The sequence below is a fragment of the Haemaphysalis longicornis genome, unplaced genomic scaffold, assembly GCF_048455015.1.
Source record: "Haemaphysalis longicornis isolate Haplotype H1 unplaced genomic scaffold, Haemaphysalis longicornis Haplotype H1 scaffold_10, whole genome shotgun sequence".
Lineage (NCBI taxonomy): Eukaryota > Metazoa > Arthropoda > Arachnida > Ixodida > Ixodidae > Haemaphysalis > Haemaphysalis longicornis.
The window spans coordinates 70,654,767-70,672,538 of record NW_027526204.1 but is presented as its reverse complement, the minus strand read 5'-3'; the positions used below and the strand labels follow the sequence as shown (position 1 = coordinate 70,672,538).

Sequence of the window (17,772 nt, the reverse complement as noted above, 5' to 3'; positions counted from 1 at the left end):
ACGATGATAAAATGTCCGTGGTCCACTGCTTCCTAGTAACAATGGCAGACCGGTGCTGGGGGGGGGAGGACGGAGGCAAATTTGCGAAAAACTGTCAATGTCCCACCGCAGCAGCACACACTCTCTGACACTGTCAATCTGGTACTGACCATCTGTCGGGTCACAGACGACCCACGCTCAAAATGCACATGGTTCCAGCTTCCATGCCAATCCCCGAGAGACCACTCGCTCCCCTCACAAGGAACGCCCCCTTGTTAGCCAGTTTGTGATGGATGCAGGAAGGCAGACCGACTCACTTGTCGCCGGTCTCAATGGTGCACCCGCGGCCCTTGCCAGCCAGCTTGGGAGTGGGCTCCTCCTTGCCAGGCTTGGAGGTCTTCTTCTTGTTGGTGCGTCGGTTCAGCTGAAATGCAGGGACACACAAACACACGCTCAGGCTACGTTCGATGTGGAAGCTGACAAACGGCGGCCCCATTCAAAGACCACAAACACCCGCGCAACGCAAAAGCCTGGAAGGTGATTGAGGGGGAAAAAAAAGGATGTCTCCCTCCCTTTCCTACCTGGGTGAAAGGTGCTCCAGGCCGCCGGTTGAAAGCCATGGGGCGGCGAGGCATCAGGCCACGGCCCATACCGCCATACCTGCAGACACGGGCGTTGCCAGTCAGCCTCAGGGCAGTGCGATGTAAGAGGCCACGCAAAAAGCAATGGAGAGACAATCCACAAGCGCGTGCGAACCCCATCCCAAGTGCCTAGTCCGAAGAAGGTCAAGCAAAAAAGAACATCTGCTGTCCATTCCGCTATTTTTACTGTAATGTTCCCGCCAAACCTGTGCTTGAGAGAGAAGGTGAGTGAGTGAGAGAGACGCAGAATTCCAACACTTTAAAGGGCCCCTGAGATGGGGGTTTTTGGGGGGTCGATGGTATCGGAGCGCAACGGCTATTTCTTGAACTAATCGTGACGTGTTTGTGCGCTCTTGATTTAATCAATTTTTTACGAGCGTAAAAACATCGGAAAGCTACAAAAAACATCTTTTGTGTGTGTGTGCTTTTACACAGTCACACATATTTGTTTTATACCGGAGTATAAAGCACTTACACACCGGGCCAAACCGGGCTTGACGCTCCTCCGTTCTCGGCGGAAGGATACAGTGAGCGCAGGAGCAACGACGCTTGCAGCCAGCGTGATTGCTCAGCGCTCCGTGTCTGGTGTTAGAGTATCATCAGTTTTCTTTGCATTTGCTTTCTTGGACGCTGTACCCGAAATGATTCTTTGCGCCATTGTGTTTCGAGTGTAGCCTAGACGTTTCATTTACGAGGTGGTAACGAACGGAGCGCCGCGCCGACGACGAAGGCGGAGCTCCGCACGCAGCGCTTGGACGACGCCGGGCACTGCTCGTGATCACGAGGTGCACGCTCAAGTGCGCTCACACGGGCTGAATAAATCAGTTCAAGCCCAAACGCTGTCGCAGCTGATTCTCTGCGGCGGTCGCGACAAGGGCAACAGCATGCTCATCCCGTAACAACAACTGCCAAAGAGTTTCATTTCATTGCTTCCCATCAAGTCATGATCGCAGGAAAGTGTGGTTTGCTGCACCGGCCTTCTGAATGAACCTGTTGCCTAGTGTCCTTAGCGCGCTTTACCGTTTACCGTGTTAAATGAAGCAAGAGTAGCCGTTTGCCGCTGAAAACGAAAGGATTGCACTCTGCGGTTTCTGCATTCCGGCTTACCGGCTCTAGGGTGCCTCGATGCGCGGGCGCGCATCGAGGCACCCTAACCGGCTCTGCCGAGTAGCGACATCTGGCGTATTTGTCTCAAAGCAAATGACACAAACGTTTGTTGCCCAGAACTGTTCGCTTACGCTTGAAATGGCTTGAATCTTGGACGTCTTAGATTGAACTCTCACAATACAATAATTTTTTTTAAAAGAGCCGTACACTTCTACTGTAGAGCTTAAAAAATCGAAAACATGACGTTGACGCCGCCATCTAGTGGGAACAATTAGGACCAAGTATTGCATTAACCAGAATTCACGCCAACGCTAAATATTTCGATATAAAATGAGTAAGATATATTGTAATGATTCCGCAGTTGCCTATATTACCTTGCCCAAGACGATTTTGAAAGCATAAAAGAGCTGTGCTAGTTCATAAAGGCATCTGAACCATCGGAAGCGTGGGAAGCTGGAGTAGGGGCGGAAATTTTGCTCGCTCATTCTAAAAAAAATTGTCATTTATCGTGCTCCTGATCATCCTTTAGCAAGAATGTAGTAAACAACATCAACTAAGATTGCTTGCATGAAGCGCCGAGCACAGCGCATTTGCTGTGCCGTAAAGTTCCGGAAGAACGCCCACCCAAATTTAAGTATATCAAGTGAAAAATACGAGATGGGCGAAATTTCGGGTCAAGCGCGGAAAGGACGAATAAGTGACCGCATCTACACATGAAGAGATGATTCGGGTTTGTTTTGTTCCCTCATCGCGCGGCGCTAAAGCCATGGATTTTACGGGGTGGGCGCACGTCTTTCAGTAAATTGAATGTTTCACCCGTAAAAGGGGGTGGGCGATGTTTCGGGGGAGGGCGTTCACTCGGAACTTTCCGGTAATCTAATCAAAACGCGAGCGTACATTTCGCCGGCGCAGGGGGCTCGCTACTACAGTCGGTAGAAATTCAATAGCCTCTGTATCGCTATGTAGCGACGGTAAAAATAAGTTACCGTTCACGGAAACTCTCGCGCATGCAAGGTTGACTTCCGCAATCACCAGTATCTCCTGCTCAAAGTCCGTAAGGACTGAAAAGGTAGCTTAAAAAAAAAAAAAAAAAAAAAAAAGACGTCGTCGTCTTATGTGCGACCCACTCGCTGAAGTAACCATGGTAACGACGACGCTCTAAACCAAACCGCCGCCGTCAAAAATCGCGGACATTCCGGCGGCCAACCATGAAATGAGTGCTTCGCCTCGGACAAGGTCGGACTATGTCGTCATCGCAAGCCGCCGAACCATCAAATAGTTCTGTCTCGTCGGGGTAATAACTTTTGTTAGCGTGAACGAATATGCTTACTATTTTTGGACTTGTTTCTACAAGAACTATAGAGTAGTTTTCTGACACAAACAAAAACACTTTGAAATCCATCTCAGGCCCCCTTTAACAGCTGAGCTGTTGTAGGTCGAGTCTTTTCGTCTGTCTGCTGTAGGTCGTGCGTCACACAGGGGTAGGAGCAGATTCCCCAACCCACCGATAGAGGGCGCAGTGGTCTCGCAAAGGTGGGTTCTTCTTTCTCCTGCTAGAGGGAGAGGAGGGGGAGCCTCCCACAGCTGCCGATTTCCCTTGTGTGAACCATAAAATTTGTGCGGCGACGGCGCAGCCAATTTTGGGCAATTTCCCACTAACTGGTCCAGCCCACCATACCTCGGCAAAGTTGGCGCGGCTCACTCAAACTCACTCACAATTTTTTTTTTCGAATCACCACTCACTCAAACTCAGACTCAATGCTGAGCACCACATCTGCGCTCACTCAAACTCAAACTCACATTGAGCTCAAAACTCAGAACTCACTCGGACTCAAAACTCAAAATGTACTCAGAACTCAAAATGTACTCAAACTCAAAATGTAATCAAAACTCAAAATGTACTCAAACTCAAAATGTACTCAAATTCAATTTGGACTCAAAACTCAAAATGTACTCAAACTCAAAGTGTACTCAAACTCAAAATGGACTCAAAACTCAAAATGTACTCAAACTCAAAATGTACTCAAAACTCAAAATGAACTCAAAACTCAAAATGGACTCAAACTCAAAATGTACTCAAAACTCAAAATGTACTCAAAACTCAAAATGTACTCAAACTCAAAATGGACTCAAAACTCAAAATGTACTCAAAACTCAAAATGAACTCAGAACTCAAAATGGGCTGAGAACTCAAAATGAATTCAGAACTCACATGGCCTCACAGAGATTGAGACAGTCAGAGAGTGAGAGTGAGAGTTTGAGAGTGAGAGTTTGAGAGTGTGAGATTGAGAGTGTGAGTGTGAAAGCTAGAGTGTGACAGTGATAGTGTGAGAGTGATAGTGTGAGAGTGAGAGTGTGACTGAGTGAGAGTGAGTGAGAGTGTGAATGTGACTGAGAGTGTGAGTGACAGTGAGAGTGAGTGTGAGTGAGAGTGTGAGTGAGTGAGAGTGAGTGTCGGTGTCAGTGAGAGTGACTAAGAGTGTGAGTGAGAGCGAGAGCGTGAGTGTGAGCGAGAGTGAAAGTAAGTGTGAGTTTGAGTGTGAGTGAGAGTGTGTGAGACAGTGAGTGTGAGTGTTAGTGAGTGTGAGTGAGAGTAACAGTAAGAGTGAGTGTGAGTGAGAGTGTGTGAGTGTGACTGAGTGAGAGTGTGAGTGAGTGAGAGTGTGACTGAGAGTGAGAGTGTGAGAGAGAGTGAGAGAGAGTGTGAGTGAGAGAATGTGAGTGAGAGTGTGAGATTGAGTGTGAGTGAGTGAGTGAGCGTGAGTGAGTGTGAGTGAGTGAGTGAGTGAGCGTGTGAGTGTGTACCTTTTGCTATATCCTCATAATTATAACCAGAAAGCATTTTTATATTTGTCCCACGTGATCCCCCTCCACAAGACCTTTAATTTGATACCCCACACACCTTAGGAGGGTCATACAAAATTCATACCAGTCAAACTAACGATGCCTCTCATGACTGTAACCAGGACGCATTATTTAGGTGTCTGACATGATTCCCCTAACTGGAACCTTCAATTTGACGCCCCACATGCTTCAGCGGCCTCACTTTGAATTTAACCCCATCTATGACTCATAATGACCATCTCATGATTCGAACTACGAAGCCTTTTTTTATTTGTACCACGCGATTCCCCTCGTCAAGACCGTAAATTTGATACCCTACATGCCCTAGCGGGGTCACTTCGAATTTTACCCCAATATAAGACTCACCATGACAATCTAATGGTTATAACCAGGAAGCATTTTTGTAATTCTCCCACGTGATTCGGCTCATCAAGACCATTGATTTGATACCCATCACATCCTAGCGGAATCAATTTGAACATTAAACCAATCAATGACTTACCATGACTATCTCATGATATAGCCCTACCACATTTTTGTCCCACGTGATTTTCCTTATCGGAACCTTCAATTTGATGCCCCGGACACCCAGTGGCATCATTGTGAATTTTAACCTAATTTATGACCCATTTTGACTATGTCATGATAATAATCAGGAAGCACGTGATTACCCTCATCGAGACCTTTAATTTGATACGCCCTAGCGTCATGAACCAGAATTTTAACCGAATCTTTGACTTACCATGACTACGTCATGATATATCCGTATCTCATGTTCGTCCCGAATGATTCCCCACATCGAGACCTTGAATTTGATTCCCCACATGCCCTCGCAGCGTCATTTTGAATTTTAACCCAATCTATGACTCATTATGACTGCCTGATGACTACAATCAGGAAGCATTTTTTTTTTATTTACCCCGCGTGATTCCGTTAATCCGGACCTTTTATTTGATACCTTACACGCCTTAGCCTCATCAGTTTCACTTTTCACCCAATCTAATGTGGTCATTATTCTGTCTTAAGGGGCGCTGCCCAGTCAATTCAGCTAATTCATTTGAAACAGTAGAAAGGACAGCCCCCGCCCCCATTTCCCCCCGGCTCTCATCTCTTCCTTTGGGACCCCTAGTATATCAAGCCATTAACAGTAGCAGGCGAACAACCAGCACGCCAGCGCCGCCGTGTGCTTTCCCACCACCCTTTCCCACGCTCTTAGTGGATTCGTCAGGAGGAAAAGTTAAGACAACCCTTTTTTATGACCTCACCAGTCAATTATCACTCACGCGCCCAGCCGCGAAAATTAGGTATACAGCAAGTGCTTATGGCCATAAAAATTCAACAAGAAACTAAAAAAAATCAGACAACACCTTCCTCCCAACCGATCATGCAGATCGCGATTGGTGCCATACCCGCAGGTAACTTGAATTCCGAGCCCACAGTGACGCATGAAACTTAACAGCCAACCATAGCTGCCTGCTAGGCTACTCATATGTACTCAAACTCCAAATGGACTTAAAACTCCTATTTACTCAGAACTCAAAATGTACTCAAAACTCAATATGTAATCAAACTCAAAATGTGCTCAAACTCGAAATGTACTCAGAACTCAAAATGGACTCAAACTCGAAATGTACTCAGAACTCAAAATGAGCTCAAACTCAAAATGTGCTCAAACTCGAAATGTACTCAAAACTCAATATGTAATCAAACTCAAAATGTGCTCAAACTCGAAATGTACTCAGAACTCAAAATGGACTCAAACTCGAAATGTACTCAGAACTCAAAATGAGCTCAAACTCAAAATGTGCTCAAACTCGAAATGTACTCAGAACTCAAAATGGACTCAAACTCAAAGTGTACTCAGAACTCAAAATGGACTCAAACTCAAAGTGTACTCAGAACTCAAAATGAACTCAAACTCAAAATGTACTCAGAACTCAAAATAGACTCAAACTCAAAGTGTACTCAGAACTCAAAATGAACTCAAACTCAAAATGTACTCAGAACTCAGAATAGACTCAAACTCAAATTGTACTCAGAACTCAAAATGGACTCAAACTCAAAATGTACTCAGAGCTCAAAATGAACTCAAACTCAAATTGTACTCAGAACTCAAAATGGACTCAAACTCAAAATGTACTCAGAACTCAAAATGGACTCAAACTCAAAATGTACTCAGAGCTCAAAATGGACTCAAACTCAAAGTGTACTCAGAACTCAAAATGAACTCAAACTCAAAATGTACTCAGAACTCAAAATAGACTCAAACTCAAAGTGTACTCAGAACTCAAAATGAACAAACTCAAAATGTACTCAGAGCTCAAAATGGACTCAAACTCAAAGTGTACTCAGAACTCAAAATGGACTCAAACTCAAAATGTACTCAGAGCTCAAAATGGACTCAAAAATGTACTCAGAACTCAAAATAGACTCAAACTCAAAGTGTACTCAGAACTCAAAATGAACTCAAACTCAAAATGTACTCAGAACTCAAAATAGACTCAAACTCAAATTGTACTCAGAACTCAAAATGGACTCAAACTCAAAATGTACTCAGAGCTCAAAATGAACTCAAACTCAAAATGTACTCAGAACTCAAAATAGACTCAAACTCAAAATGTACTCAGAACTCAAAATAGACTCAAACTCAAATTGTACTCAGAACTCAAAATGGACTCAAACTCAAAATGTACTCAGAGCTCAAAATGGACTCAAACTCAAAGTGTACTCAGAACTCAAAATGAACTCAAACTCAAAATGTACTCAGAACTCAAAATAGACTCAAACTCAAAGTGTACTCAGAACTCAAAATGAACTCAAACTCAAAATGTACTCAGAACTCAAAATAGACTCAAACTCAAATTGTACTCAGAACTCAAAATGGACTCAAACTCAAAATGTACTCAGAGCTCAAAATGGACTCAAACTCAAAATGTACTCAGAACTCAAAATAGACTCAAACTCAAAGTGTACTCAGAACTCAAAATGAACTCAAACTCAAAATGTACTCAGAACTCAAAATAGACTCAAACTCAAATTGTACTCAGAACTCAAAATGGACTCAAACTCAAAATGTACTCAGAGCTCAAAATGGACTCAAACTCAAAGTGTACTCAGAACTCAAAATGAACTCAAACTCAAAATGTACTCAGAACTCAAAATAGACTCAAACTCAAAGTGTACTCAGAACTCAAAATGAACTCAAACTCAATGTACTCAGAACTCAAAATAGACTCAAACTCAAATTGTACTCAGAACTCAAAATGGACTCAAACTCAAAGTGTACTCAGAACTCAAAATGAACTCAAACTCAAAATGTACTCAGAACTCAAAATAGACTCAAACTCAAAGTGTACTCAGAACTCAAAATGAACTCAAACTCAAAATGTACTCAGAGCTCAAAATGGACTCAAACTCAAAATGTACTCAGAACTCAAAATGGACTCAAACTCAAAATGTACTCAGAACTCAAAATAGACTCAAACTCAAAGTGTACTCAGAACTCAAAATGAACTCAAACTCAAAATGTACTCAGAACTCAAAATGGACTCAAACTCAAAATGTACTCAGAACTCAAAATAGACTCAAACTCAAAATGTACTCAGAACTCAAAATGGACTCAAACTCAAAGTGTACTCAGAACTCAAAATGAACTCAAACTCAAAATGTACTCAGAGCTCAAAATGGACTCAAACTCAAAGTGTACTCAGAACTCAAAATGAACTCAAACTCAAAATGTACTCAGAACTCAAAATAGACTCAAACTCAAAATGTACTCAGAACTCAAAATGAACTCAAACTCAAAATGTACTCAGAACTCAAAATAGACTCAAACTCAAAATGTACTCAGAACTCAAAATAGACTCAAACTCAAATTGTACCCAGAACTCAAAATGGACTCAAACTCAAAATGTACTCAGAGCTCAAAATGGACTCAAACTCAAAGTGTACTCAGAACTCAAAATGAACTCAAACTCAAAATGTACTCAGAACTCAAAATAGACTCAAACTCAAAGTGTACTCAGAACTCAAAATGAACTCAAACTCAAAATGTACTCAGAACTCAAAATAGACTCAAACTCAAATTGTACTCAGAAACTCAAAATGTATTCAGGGATCAAAATGGACTAAAACTCAAAATGTACTCAGAACTCAAAATGGACTCAAACTCAAAATGTACTCAGAACTCAAAATGGACTCAAACTCAATCGGACTCAAACTCAGTCGTGATCACTCGGCTCAAACTCACTCAAGCTCAAACTCACCATGCCACACTAGCCTCGCGCTCACTCAAACTCAAACTCACGCGTGAGTTTGAGTCCAAATGAGTTTGAGTGAGTGGACTTATGAGTGAGTTCGCCGACCTCTGCAGCCCACACAAGAGAACCACAGCTCCGCTGTTCCGGCAGATTTCACACTGGATAGAACTGCGTTTAATTTTGCGACTGGCAATACACGGGTTCGAATATGCACAGTTCCAGACTTGCTTCAGGATAAACGACAAAAATGACAACATTTGAAAAAAAGTGTCTGAATGCTTTCGTAGGTGCTTTCCGATGGCAGTGTTATCCCTCCACTGCGTCCAGTCATTTTTGGTTGCTGGAATCGTGAATCCCAAGAGAAAGCAGCCGCTCACCTCCCACCAACGGACGTGACCTGGGGCGGCAGCGGGGGTCCGCGGCCCCCACTGCCTCGGCTGCCGGGTCCCCCCGAGGCCCCCCTGGGCCCCTGCCCGTAGTTGGCCCCCCAGGAGCCGACCACCACTCCGGCTATCTCCAGCTGGCCGCCACGAGCCAAGAGGGCGCCCCGACGAGGGCCACCTGGCGGAGGGGGAGGCATGCCGCGCCCCGCGGGTCCCCTCGGAGGGGGCGGCGGGGGGCCACCCATGCCCATGGGGCCCCCACCCATGCGGGGGCCTCCGTGGGGTGGGTAGCCCGGCATGAAGCGCGGCATGCCGCCCATCGCGGGCAGCGGGGCACGCGCAAACTCCACCTGGACGAGAAGAAGACAACCGGCCGTCAATCATGGGGCACCACCAGAGCTCAATGTGAATGCAAAAAGAAAGAGGGAGAGAGAGGGGGGAAAGAGAGTAGACTAACGTGAAGTTTGGGAAAGTCGGTAAAGCATAACAGAGAGCGCAAATGACACAGGCGAAATAGAGGGTACGCCACCACACTTCTGAAGAGAGAGAGAGACAGAGAGAGAGAGGGAGAGAGAGAGGGAGAGTAGACAAACGTAAAATTTGGGAAAGTCGGTGAAGCATAATCGACAGCGCAAGAAAACAGAGCAAGTGACACGGGCGAAAGAAAGAGAGGGTACACCACCATGCTGCTGAAAAAGAGAGAGGGGGATCACCTGCAGCCCTTCGAGGATGGCGGCGCGCATGCGCTCGACCTTGGCCACCTGGTCGATCTGGCCCCCGCACACCTCGACGAGGCTCTTGGCCTGGGCGGCCCGCAGGAGCTTCTGGTGGAACAGCTTGCCGTCAAAGTACAGCCACGGGCAGCACATGAGCCACGGCACGGGCGCCCCGCACGCGTCGTTGGCAAACAGCGCGTGCTCCACACCCTGCCACACGGAGGAGGAGGAGAGGGAGAGAGAAAGCGCACCATCACTCAGTGGCGGACAAGCAGCAACACGGCAAGGCAGACACTTGAAGATTTTGTTCACAACCGCCACTGCCCCTACTACAGCATGCTGCCGCAGCAATACACATACAGGGCGCTGCCACAATGAATGAGCCAGTTTGAAATGTACTGCCACGATGAACTCATTCCCCATAGGCAGAAAAAGTGTTTCTTCACTAGTTTCAAAGTAACCAGGCGAGTGCCATTGTTGGTGACGGTGTCACATAAAACGGACCATGAAATGCAACCTTCGTACAGAGTTCAAGCACATGCAATTGTACAAACCTTTCATTGAAAGATGGACACTTGCTTAGAATGACCGTTCCTACAGGTTACAACATGCAAGGTCAGAACCTGAGAGGGTCGGCAATTGTTACAGCCCATCCCGACAACACGAATTTTGTTCTCCAAATTTATTTCACTCGAAAAAGGACCGACCAGACAACAAGACTTGTGAGCATGCTGGCACTGCCTTGCCAGCTTCACTTAGAGCAGTACTGGCCCTTCTCCAACTCTCGCCATGACGCAAGCAGCCACAACTCAGGGCCCAGGCTCCTGGTGATGTAACCCAACCCCAACCCACCTGTAGGAAGAGTGCGGCCAGCTGTGCGCCCCTGACGGCCACCAGGGGCAGCTGCATGCCCTGGGTGCTCTGGGCGTCCATCAGCTGTGGGGACACCGCCTGTGCCAGGAAGGCGTCCAGCTCCTGCCGACGGAGGACCGGAACCCCTCCGGGGACTCCCTGCAGGCAGGAGGAAGGGGTGCAACGTCAGCCATTACTGGAGAACGGGGAGTCAAAAAACCACTTCTCAATAGGGCCACTGAGTGATCCAAGTTTGAGGCTGCGGACGTTACTCGGGGGCTGGTAAACCGAACAAATAATTGAAGATGCATTGCTAGAACTGTAAGAATGCTTAATAAACTGTAATCTTTGTTTCCCAACACTACGAACTTTGGTGAATGCAGTAAGTGAAGCAGTTTTTTGATGCACTGCTTGGGACTAATTTTACAGCTCATTAAAATTTGGTGTTAAAATGGGCATTCGAAACTGTTCCTTGCCACTGGTGCCACAAAAGCTTAATAAGCTGTAAAATTGGTTCCAGGCGGTGCATCAAAAAACCGCTTCTCCTACTACTGCACTCACCAGGATTCGTAGTATTGGAAAATACAAAGATTACAGTTCTATGACCAACACTGTTTTGTCTATTCTTCCTACAAAAGGGCTAATTATCTTCGTAACTAGTTGACTTACTCAAAAAATAATGGCATATTTTAAATCAGTGGGGAAAAAGCAGCAAGACTGACAAGTTTCAAGGAGTTTACTTGGCAATTAAAGGAAGCTGTTTGAAGAGCAGTGTCCCCCCTTAAGCATCTCGTACCTACGCAGGCCAAACATCAACAAAATGGACAAACACATGCTCGAATCTCACCCATTACCCCAAGCAACAACTACCGGCGTAACGCTACCGATTAGGCCCCACACTGCCGATTAGGCAAGAGCATCTGCGATCAACTTCGACGGAAGCACCCTACAAGAAAAGGCCACGGAAATTGCCGAAATGCTTGGCATCAAGACACTTCAATGGGTGGATTGGCTGCTTCCGAGCTGGGCATGGCATCTCCTGCCGGCAAGTGAACGGGGAAGCCGCAAGTGGCAATCCAGCTGGTATCGACAACTGCGTCGTTCTGCTTCCCGACATTACAAATGCCTACGGCTCCCGCGATGCTTATAACGCCGACAAACTTGGCCCTTTCTTTACAGTTCAGCCAACAAAGTCACTGCGCGTGAAGGAAGAGTCTTGCTGCCGTGGAGCAAAAGTGAGCAAAGAAAGGACCACTGTGTTGCTCTGCTGCAACTAGGACGGCAGCGACGTGATTAGGCCACGCATAATTGGCAAGGCAAAGAATCCGCTCCGTCCCTGAAACATCGCCTGCCTGCCTTGCGTCTGCAAAAGCAACACGGAGGCATGGATGACGTGCAGGTTGTTTGAACACTTCCTGTGCTACCTCGATGGAAGACTTGGCTGCAAAGCACACAAAGGCCTGCTGTTTGTGGAGAACTGCTCAGCACACCCGAAGCACACATTTCTTCGCCACCTTCGGGTCGCGTTTCTTCCACCGAACATGACAAGCCAGTTGCAGCTGCAAGACGCTGGCATCATAAACAATGTGAAGCACATGTACAGGAAATGCATCGTTTGACGTTTGCTCCAAGGCAACGGCCCGGGGAAAGCTGCCCCTGCTGGACACAATGCATTGCCTAAATACGTCATGGGGGAACGCAACGCGCGAAGCAGTGAGAATCTGCTTCAAGAAGTGTGGTTTCTGCCGCCTGTCAGAAGCTGACGAGCTCGAACCCAGCATGAGTGGCAAGGATGTGCCATGCGTGGACGACGACGATGACACGAACGATGAACTGCGGTCCACCGGTGCAGAGCTCGCGTTTGAGGAGTTTGTGGCCATGGATGACGCCGTCCCAACGTGCGAAACACAAACCTTGGAAGAAATTGTGGCGAAATCGCGCCATGAAGCAGCGCCGGCGTTGTTGGGCGAAGCTTCCGACAAAGATGGCGGCGGCGACATAGATGAAGGGGTAGTGTCTCCGGCAGCCCCATACACTCAGGCTGTAGTCGACTTGGAAGCAGTGCGGAGTTATTTTCACGCGAAAGACAATCCCAATGAGGACAAAAGTTTGCAAAGCTTAGAAAAGGAGCTCTTGCTGTCAAAGGGCCACAGCACGCGCCAGCAGACGTTGGCAGACATGTAAAAGTGAGGAAGGGGGCGACGTGTAAATCAGAGTGAAAATTTTTTTTTTGGCGTACAGCAATGAAATTTGGCAAAGCACACTGGAAAACACTCCAAATGGTGAAATTTAAAATTTCACGATGATACCTTCAGTAGTTCTTGCGTTACAGAGGTTTACATGTTGCCCACTCGTAAAAAGCCTAGCAAGGTATTGACACCTGGCAGTTCTGAATACTTTTAAATTGTAGTCTAAAGAACACTTCAGGGCAAGACAGTCTTAAAATTTTTTTTGCACCCTTCTTTTTATTTTTTTTTACAGAAAAGAATAATTTCACTTGTACCCTGTAGGACACAAATGACCCAGCCGTAAATTCCACATTAAAAAATAACTAGGCCCTAAAATGAAAATCCGAGACTGTCTTGCTATAGTCCCTAGAAATATTTGCTGTCAGCTGTTCCCACGCCTCCTCTATGGGGAGGGGCGTCCGCAGCGCTGATGCACGCACAGCGCTGTGCAGAGGGCGCTGCGAGAAATCGGAGCGCCGGAGTGGTCGGAGCGAGAGCAGACGCCGGACGGCCTGCGCCGCGCACTGCTGCTGCGGAGAGCGGGCGCGCATCGGGGTTTGTCAGCAAGTTAGAGCGGTGAAATCCAATGGCTCGAGGCACACCAGCTCACAATTGAAGCTGCGATAGAACCACTATAAGACCCTTTAACTTCGCGGCCCGAATTCTTCATGAATGGGGCTACGGAGCCTTTTTGCGGCCACTTACTTTCGATTGACTGATTGATTGTAGGGTTTAACGCGCCGACGCAGCGCAGGCGATGAGGCGCGCCGTAGTGGAGGGCTCCGGATTAATTTTGACCACCTGGGGATCTTTAACGTGCGCCGAAATCTCGTACACACGGGCGTTTTTGCTTTTCGCCTCCATCAGAAAAGCGGCCGCCGCGGCCGGGAATCGAACCAGCGACCTTGTGCTCAGCAGCGCAACGCCTTAGCCACTGAGCCACCGCGGCGGGTCGCTTACTTTCGAGAGTGAGACTGAAGGATAAAACCGCACCAACTAGAGTAGCAGTTTTGCTACCGACGCTGGAACCATTATTTCACCAAATGTTGAGACAGTGAGATCGTGTTCGAAGAGAGCCCGGCGGCGCCAGATGCAATGTTTGTTCCACTTAATTGTGCGAAATACTGGGTTATCCCTGGTCATTGATTGAAAAGGTGGTCGGCATCAGTGTAGCCAGCCAGGCCAGCTTGAGAAAAGGGAAAAAAAGCTGTAATGAAATGCTCCCCCACCCCCCACCCCACACACAAAAAAAAAACCATTCCTAAATACACAGGGCAGAGCCCCAAGGAGGGGGGCAGGGTGGGGGGTGGGGGGGTAAAGCAAGGCAGGCATATGGTCACAATAAGCCTCAAGAACTTTTCTTCTTAATTTCAAAACAGCCGCAAATAAAATGATTGGCCATAAAACAATTATTCTTCTTTGTTGCTTTCCCCGCATGCGCCTTGCGATTCACTCCGAGTATGCGAGCGATATATATATATATATTAGGGGTGTGCGAATATTCGAAACTTCGAATATTCGATTCGAATTTTTTGGTATTCGATTCGATTCGAACGACACTTTTATTGTTCGAAATATTCGAACCACCCAAAACTAAAAAAAAAAAAAAAATTCAGAGCGTGTCTGTATCGGTGTTTATTTACAGTGGACTCTCGATGATACGATTCTGGGGGTGCGAATTACGGGATGATACGAATTTCCGAAAAGTCCCGGCGAAATTGCATTGTTTGCAATGGGAAAAATTGCGGCTGTTACGAACGGACCTGCGCGGCCCGGCGGAAGATACGAACGAGCCAGCGAGGCACCCGACTGCCGAACGAGCAAGTGACGGCTCTCGCTCCCCTGTTTGTCACACTTTCTCCAGAAACGGCCGGGCTGTTGTTTTCTGCTCGCGAAAACGCTCTGCGTACGCCCAACGCGCTGACACCACCGCAAAACCACGCCCACGCTGCGCGCGGCGCGGCCGGCGGCGTCAACATGGCGTCGGCTCCAGCCGCGAAGTGGCGCGGGCGCTCGAGCGACCGCTTCTAACCGCTCTTTAAAATGCGGCTCAAGGGAGACACGAAGTTGCTTGTGCGGTAAAGGAGCTGATAATGCATGTGAAAACGGTACTATAAAACATCATCCGCGCCGCTAGTGAATGCGCCCATAAAATATTTGCCGGGGTGCTAAGCCTAACCATTTCCGGCGGAGCCAAGCCGGCTGTCTCGATCTCATCGCAAGTAGTCAGGCTCCTCCATCCTGCCGTGCGCGTCGTGCGTCACTTTCTGACCGAGGTAGGCGCTTCCGCGGGCGCGAAATCGTCGAGCGCGGGCGCGAAATCGCAGAGCCGAGGCGAGCGAATCGCGTGCAAAAACGCACCATGCGGTTCACGCTTGGCTGTTTCGGCGTGTAGCGAGCTTGGGCACAGCGAGTGAGGAGACGAGCGCGAAGCTTTACGTGCTCCAGAAAGGACTGCTTTGCGACACGGGGGTTAAAAAAAGCAGAAAAAATCACGAATTTCTTCACGCGAAAGTAGGAAAAGAAATAAACGAAAACTTTTTTCAGCGCTAAATTTTTTGGTCTGTGTTGGTTCATACGAATTTCGGATGATACGAATATTTTTCGCAGTCCCGCGAGTATAGTATCATCAAGATTTTACTGTATCAGCGCGCGGCAATGTGCACGGGCTCGGGCATGCCAGCCACTAGTGTCTCAAATGAGCGGCTGCTTTCGGTATCTGGTGGAGTCGTGACGAGCAGGAGGTTGTCACTGCTCCCCGAACATGTCGAGCAGTTAACCTTTCTCCATGTTAACATTTAAGTGAGTGCAGACCTTAACCTGTTGAGTGCAATGTAATTCCTAATTTTACTTTGTGTGATTTGTTGTGCAATAAAGTTGCAGTTTTTGTGTCTCTAGATGGTGAAAACATTAATTTTACAAAAAACAATAAGTATTCGTATTCGAAAAATATTCGAAAAATATTCGATTCGATTCGAACTTTGTTTTTATTATTCGAATTCGCTTCGAAATTCAAAAATTGATATTCGCACACCCCTAATATATATATATAAAAAAAAAGAGCCCTATGCAATACAGAATGCAAGTGCAGTTACTGTTTGGCAGCCTGATATTCAAAATAGGTTTCGCGTGCCTTTTCAGCGAATTTTCCAAATCGTGGGATTCACAAAAATTACAGCCGCGTAAAATAAAAGTTTTGATAGTACCACAGTTTCTGCCTGTTTAACTGAAAGTGCAAAAAAAAAAAAAAAACCATCGTATGCATGCGTACACACTTAATATTTTTATTTGGCATTTACATTGAACAGATATTCCCAACTGAGGAAGCAGGGAGGACGTGCAATGGGGCGTAATTAATGATCGATGCAAATTGGTCAGATACTGTTCAAGGTTCAAAGAGTATATTTTACTCGCAAGCAGAGAGAAGTCAGGATGGTTCTAAAGGGCCCCAAAAGAATTTGCGGAGCGCCCACACCACAGAAATATTTTCACGCATTTACATATCCGTGGTAGTGTACGGCGGGGGTATACACAAAATCGCTTCTTTGTTAGGCAACGTAGTAGAAATTCCGCGTGATGTGCCCCAGGTAGCACAAGATGCCGTGCCAACAGCATTTCCGATGCTCCCGAGTAAGTGTGGAAACCTTTTGCTTGAAAGAGGATATCGAGGATAGAGTGCAGCGACACGATTCCATGGTTTGGCTCGATCGTTCAAATACGCGAAAACATACTCCCATCAATTCATGCTTTGGCAAAAAGCTATTCCTATTCGTGGGAACCAATTTATTTGGCTAATCTGTTTTGTAGACAGAAACGAAAAGAAGACGAAAACGCGCAGTTGAAATCGTCTGAAACCGCCCAGCCCTACGACGGCAGCACGGCGGAGCGCCGCCCGCAGCACTTCTGCCCCAACGTCACTGGCCAGCCGTGCTCCGATTGCCTGCAGCGCCACCGCTGCATGCATCGCGGCCGGCGGACGACAGACTAGCAAATCATTCTAGGGGCCATAGTCTTGCCCTGCAGAACTCTTTAAGGATCGAAATAAAACAGACAGGGTCAAAATCCGCTCAGTGGTTACCATGCTTTCCTTTTCACGAGCAACGAAGAACTGTTAAAACGCACTTTTGAGAAAACGGCTCTTAAAGTTTACGATGACTTCACTATTTTCAAACTGCACCAGCAGGATAGTCCTTGCTGTCCTTGCTTAGAGACAACCTTACATACCTTTGCCCTTTGATTTGGTGCGTCTGGGATGCCTTCCTGGCTCATTGGAGGTTTTTATGTGCAGGCCTTCAGGTGGCAGAAGCACCAGTTTTACGGAGGGTGAACCAAAAGGTTTCTATGGGCTACTAGGGTACCTATGTATCATCATCATCATCATCATCATCATCACCAGCCTATCTACGCCCACTGCAGGGCAAAGGCCTCTCCCATTATTCTCCAATTACCTCGGTCCTGTGCCAACTGTGACCAATTTATCCCCGCAAACTTCTTGATCTCATCTGCCCATCTAACTTTCTGCCGCCCCCTGCAACGCTTGCCTTCTCTAGGGATCCACTCTGTTGCCCTTAAAGACCACCAGTTACCATGCCTTCGCATTACATGCCCTGCCCACGTCCATTTCTTCTTCTTAATTTCTACTAATATGTCTTTAACACCAGTTTGCTCCCTGACCCACTCCGCTCTCTTCTTGTCCCTTAATGTTACACCTATCATTTTCTGCTCCATTGCCCGCTGAGTCGTTCTCAGCTTAAGTTGAACCC

General features: G+C 46.9%; 1 protein-coding gene across 1 annotated transcript in view; it reads right to left on the bottom strand.

Moving 5' to 3' along the window:
* Positions 1-17,772, bottom strand: part of LOC144158726 (constitutive coactivator of PPAR-gamma-like protein 1 homolog) — a 60,022-nt gene that overhangs the window by 7,066 nt on the left and 35,184 nt on the right. Inside the window, exons 10-14 of the mRNA XM_077689810.1 lie at positions 10,782-10,940; positions 9,927-10,139; positions 9,208-9,563; positions 561-639; positions 297-403 (exon numbers count right to left, since the gene is read on the bottom strand). Of these exons, the coding sequence (XP_077545936.1) occupies positions 297-403; positions 561-639; positions 9,208-9,563; positions 9,927-10,139; positions 10,782-10,940 (914 nt within the window). The remainder of the gene's footprint in view (positions 1-296; positions 404-560; positions 640-9,207; positions 9,564-9,926; positions 10,140-10,781; positions 10,941-17,772) is intronic.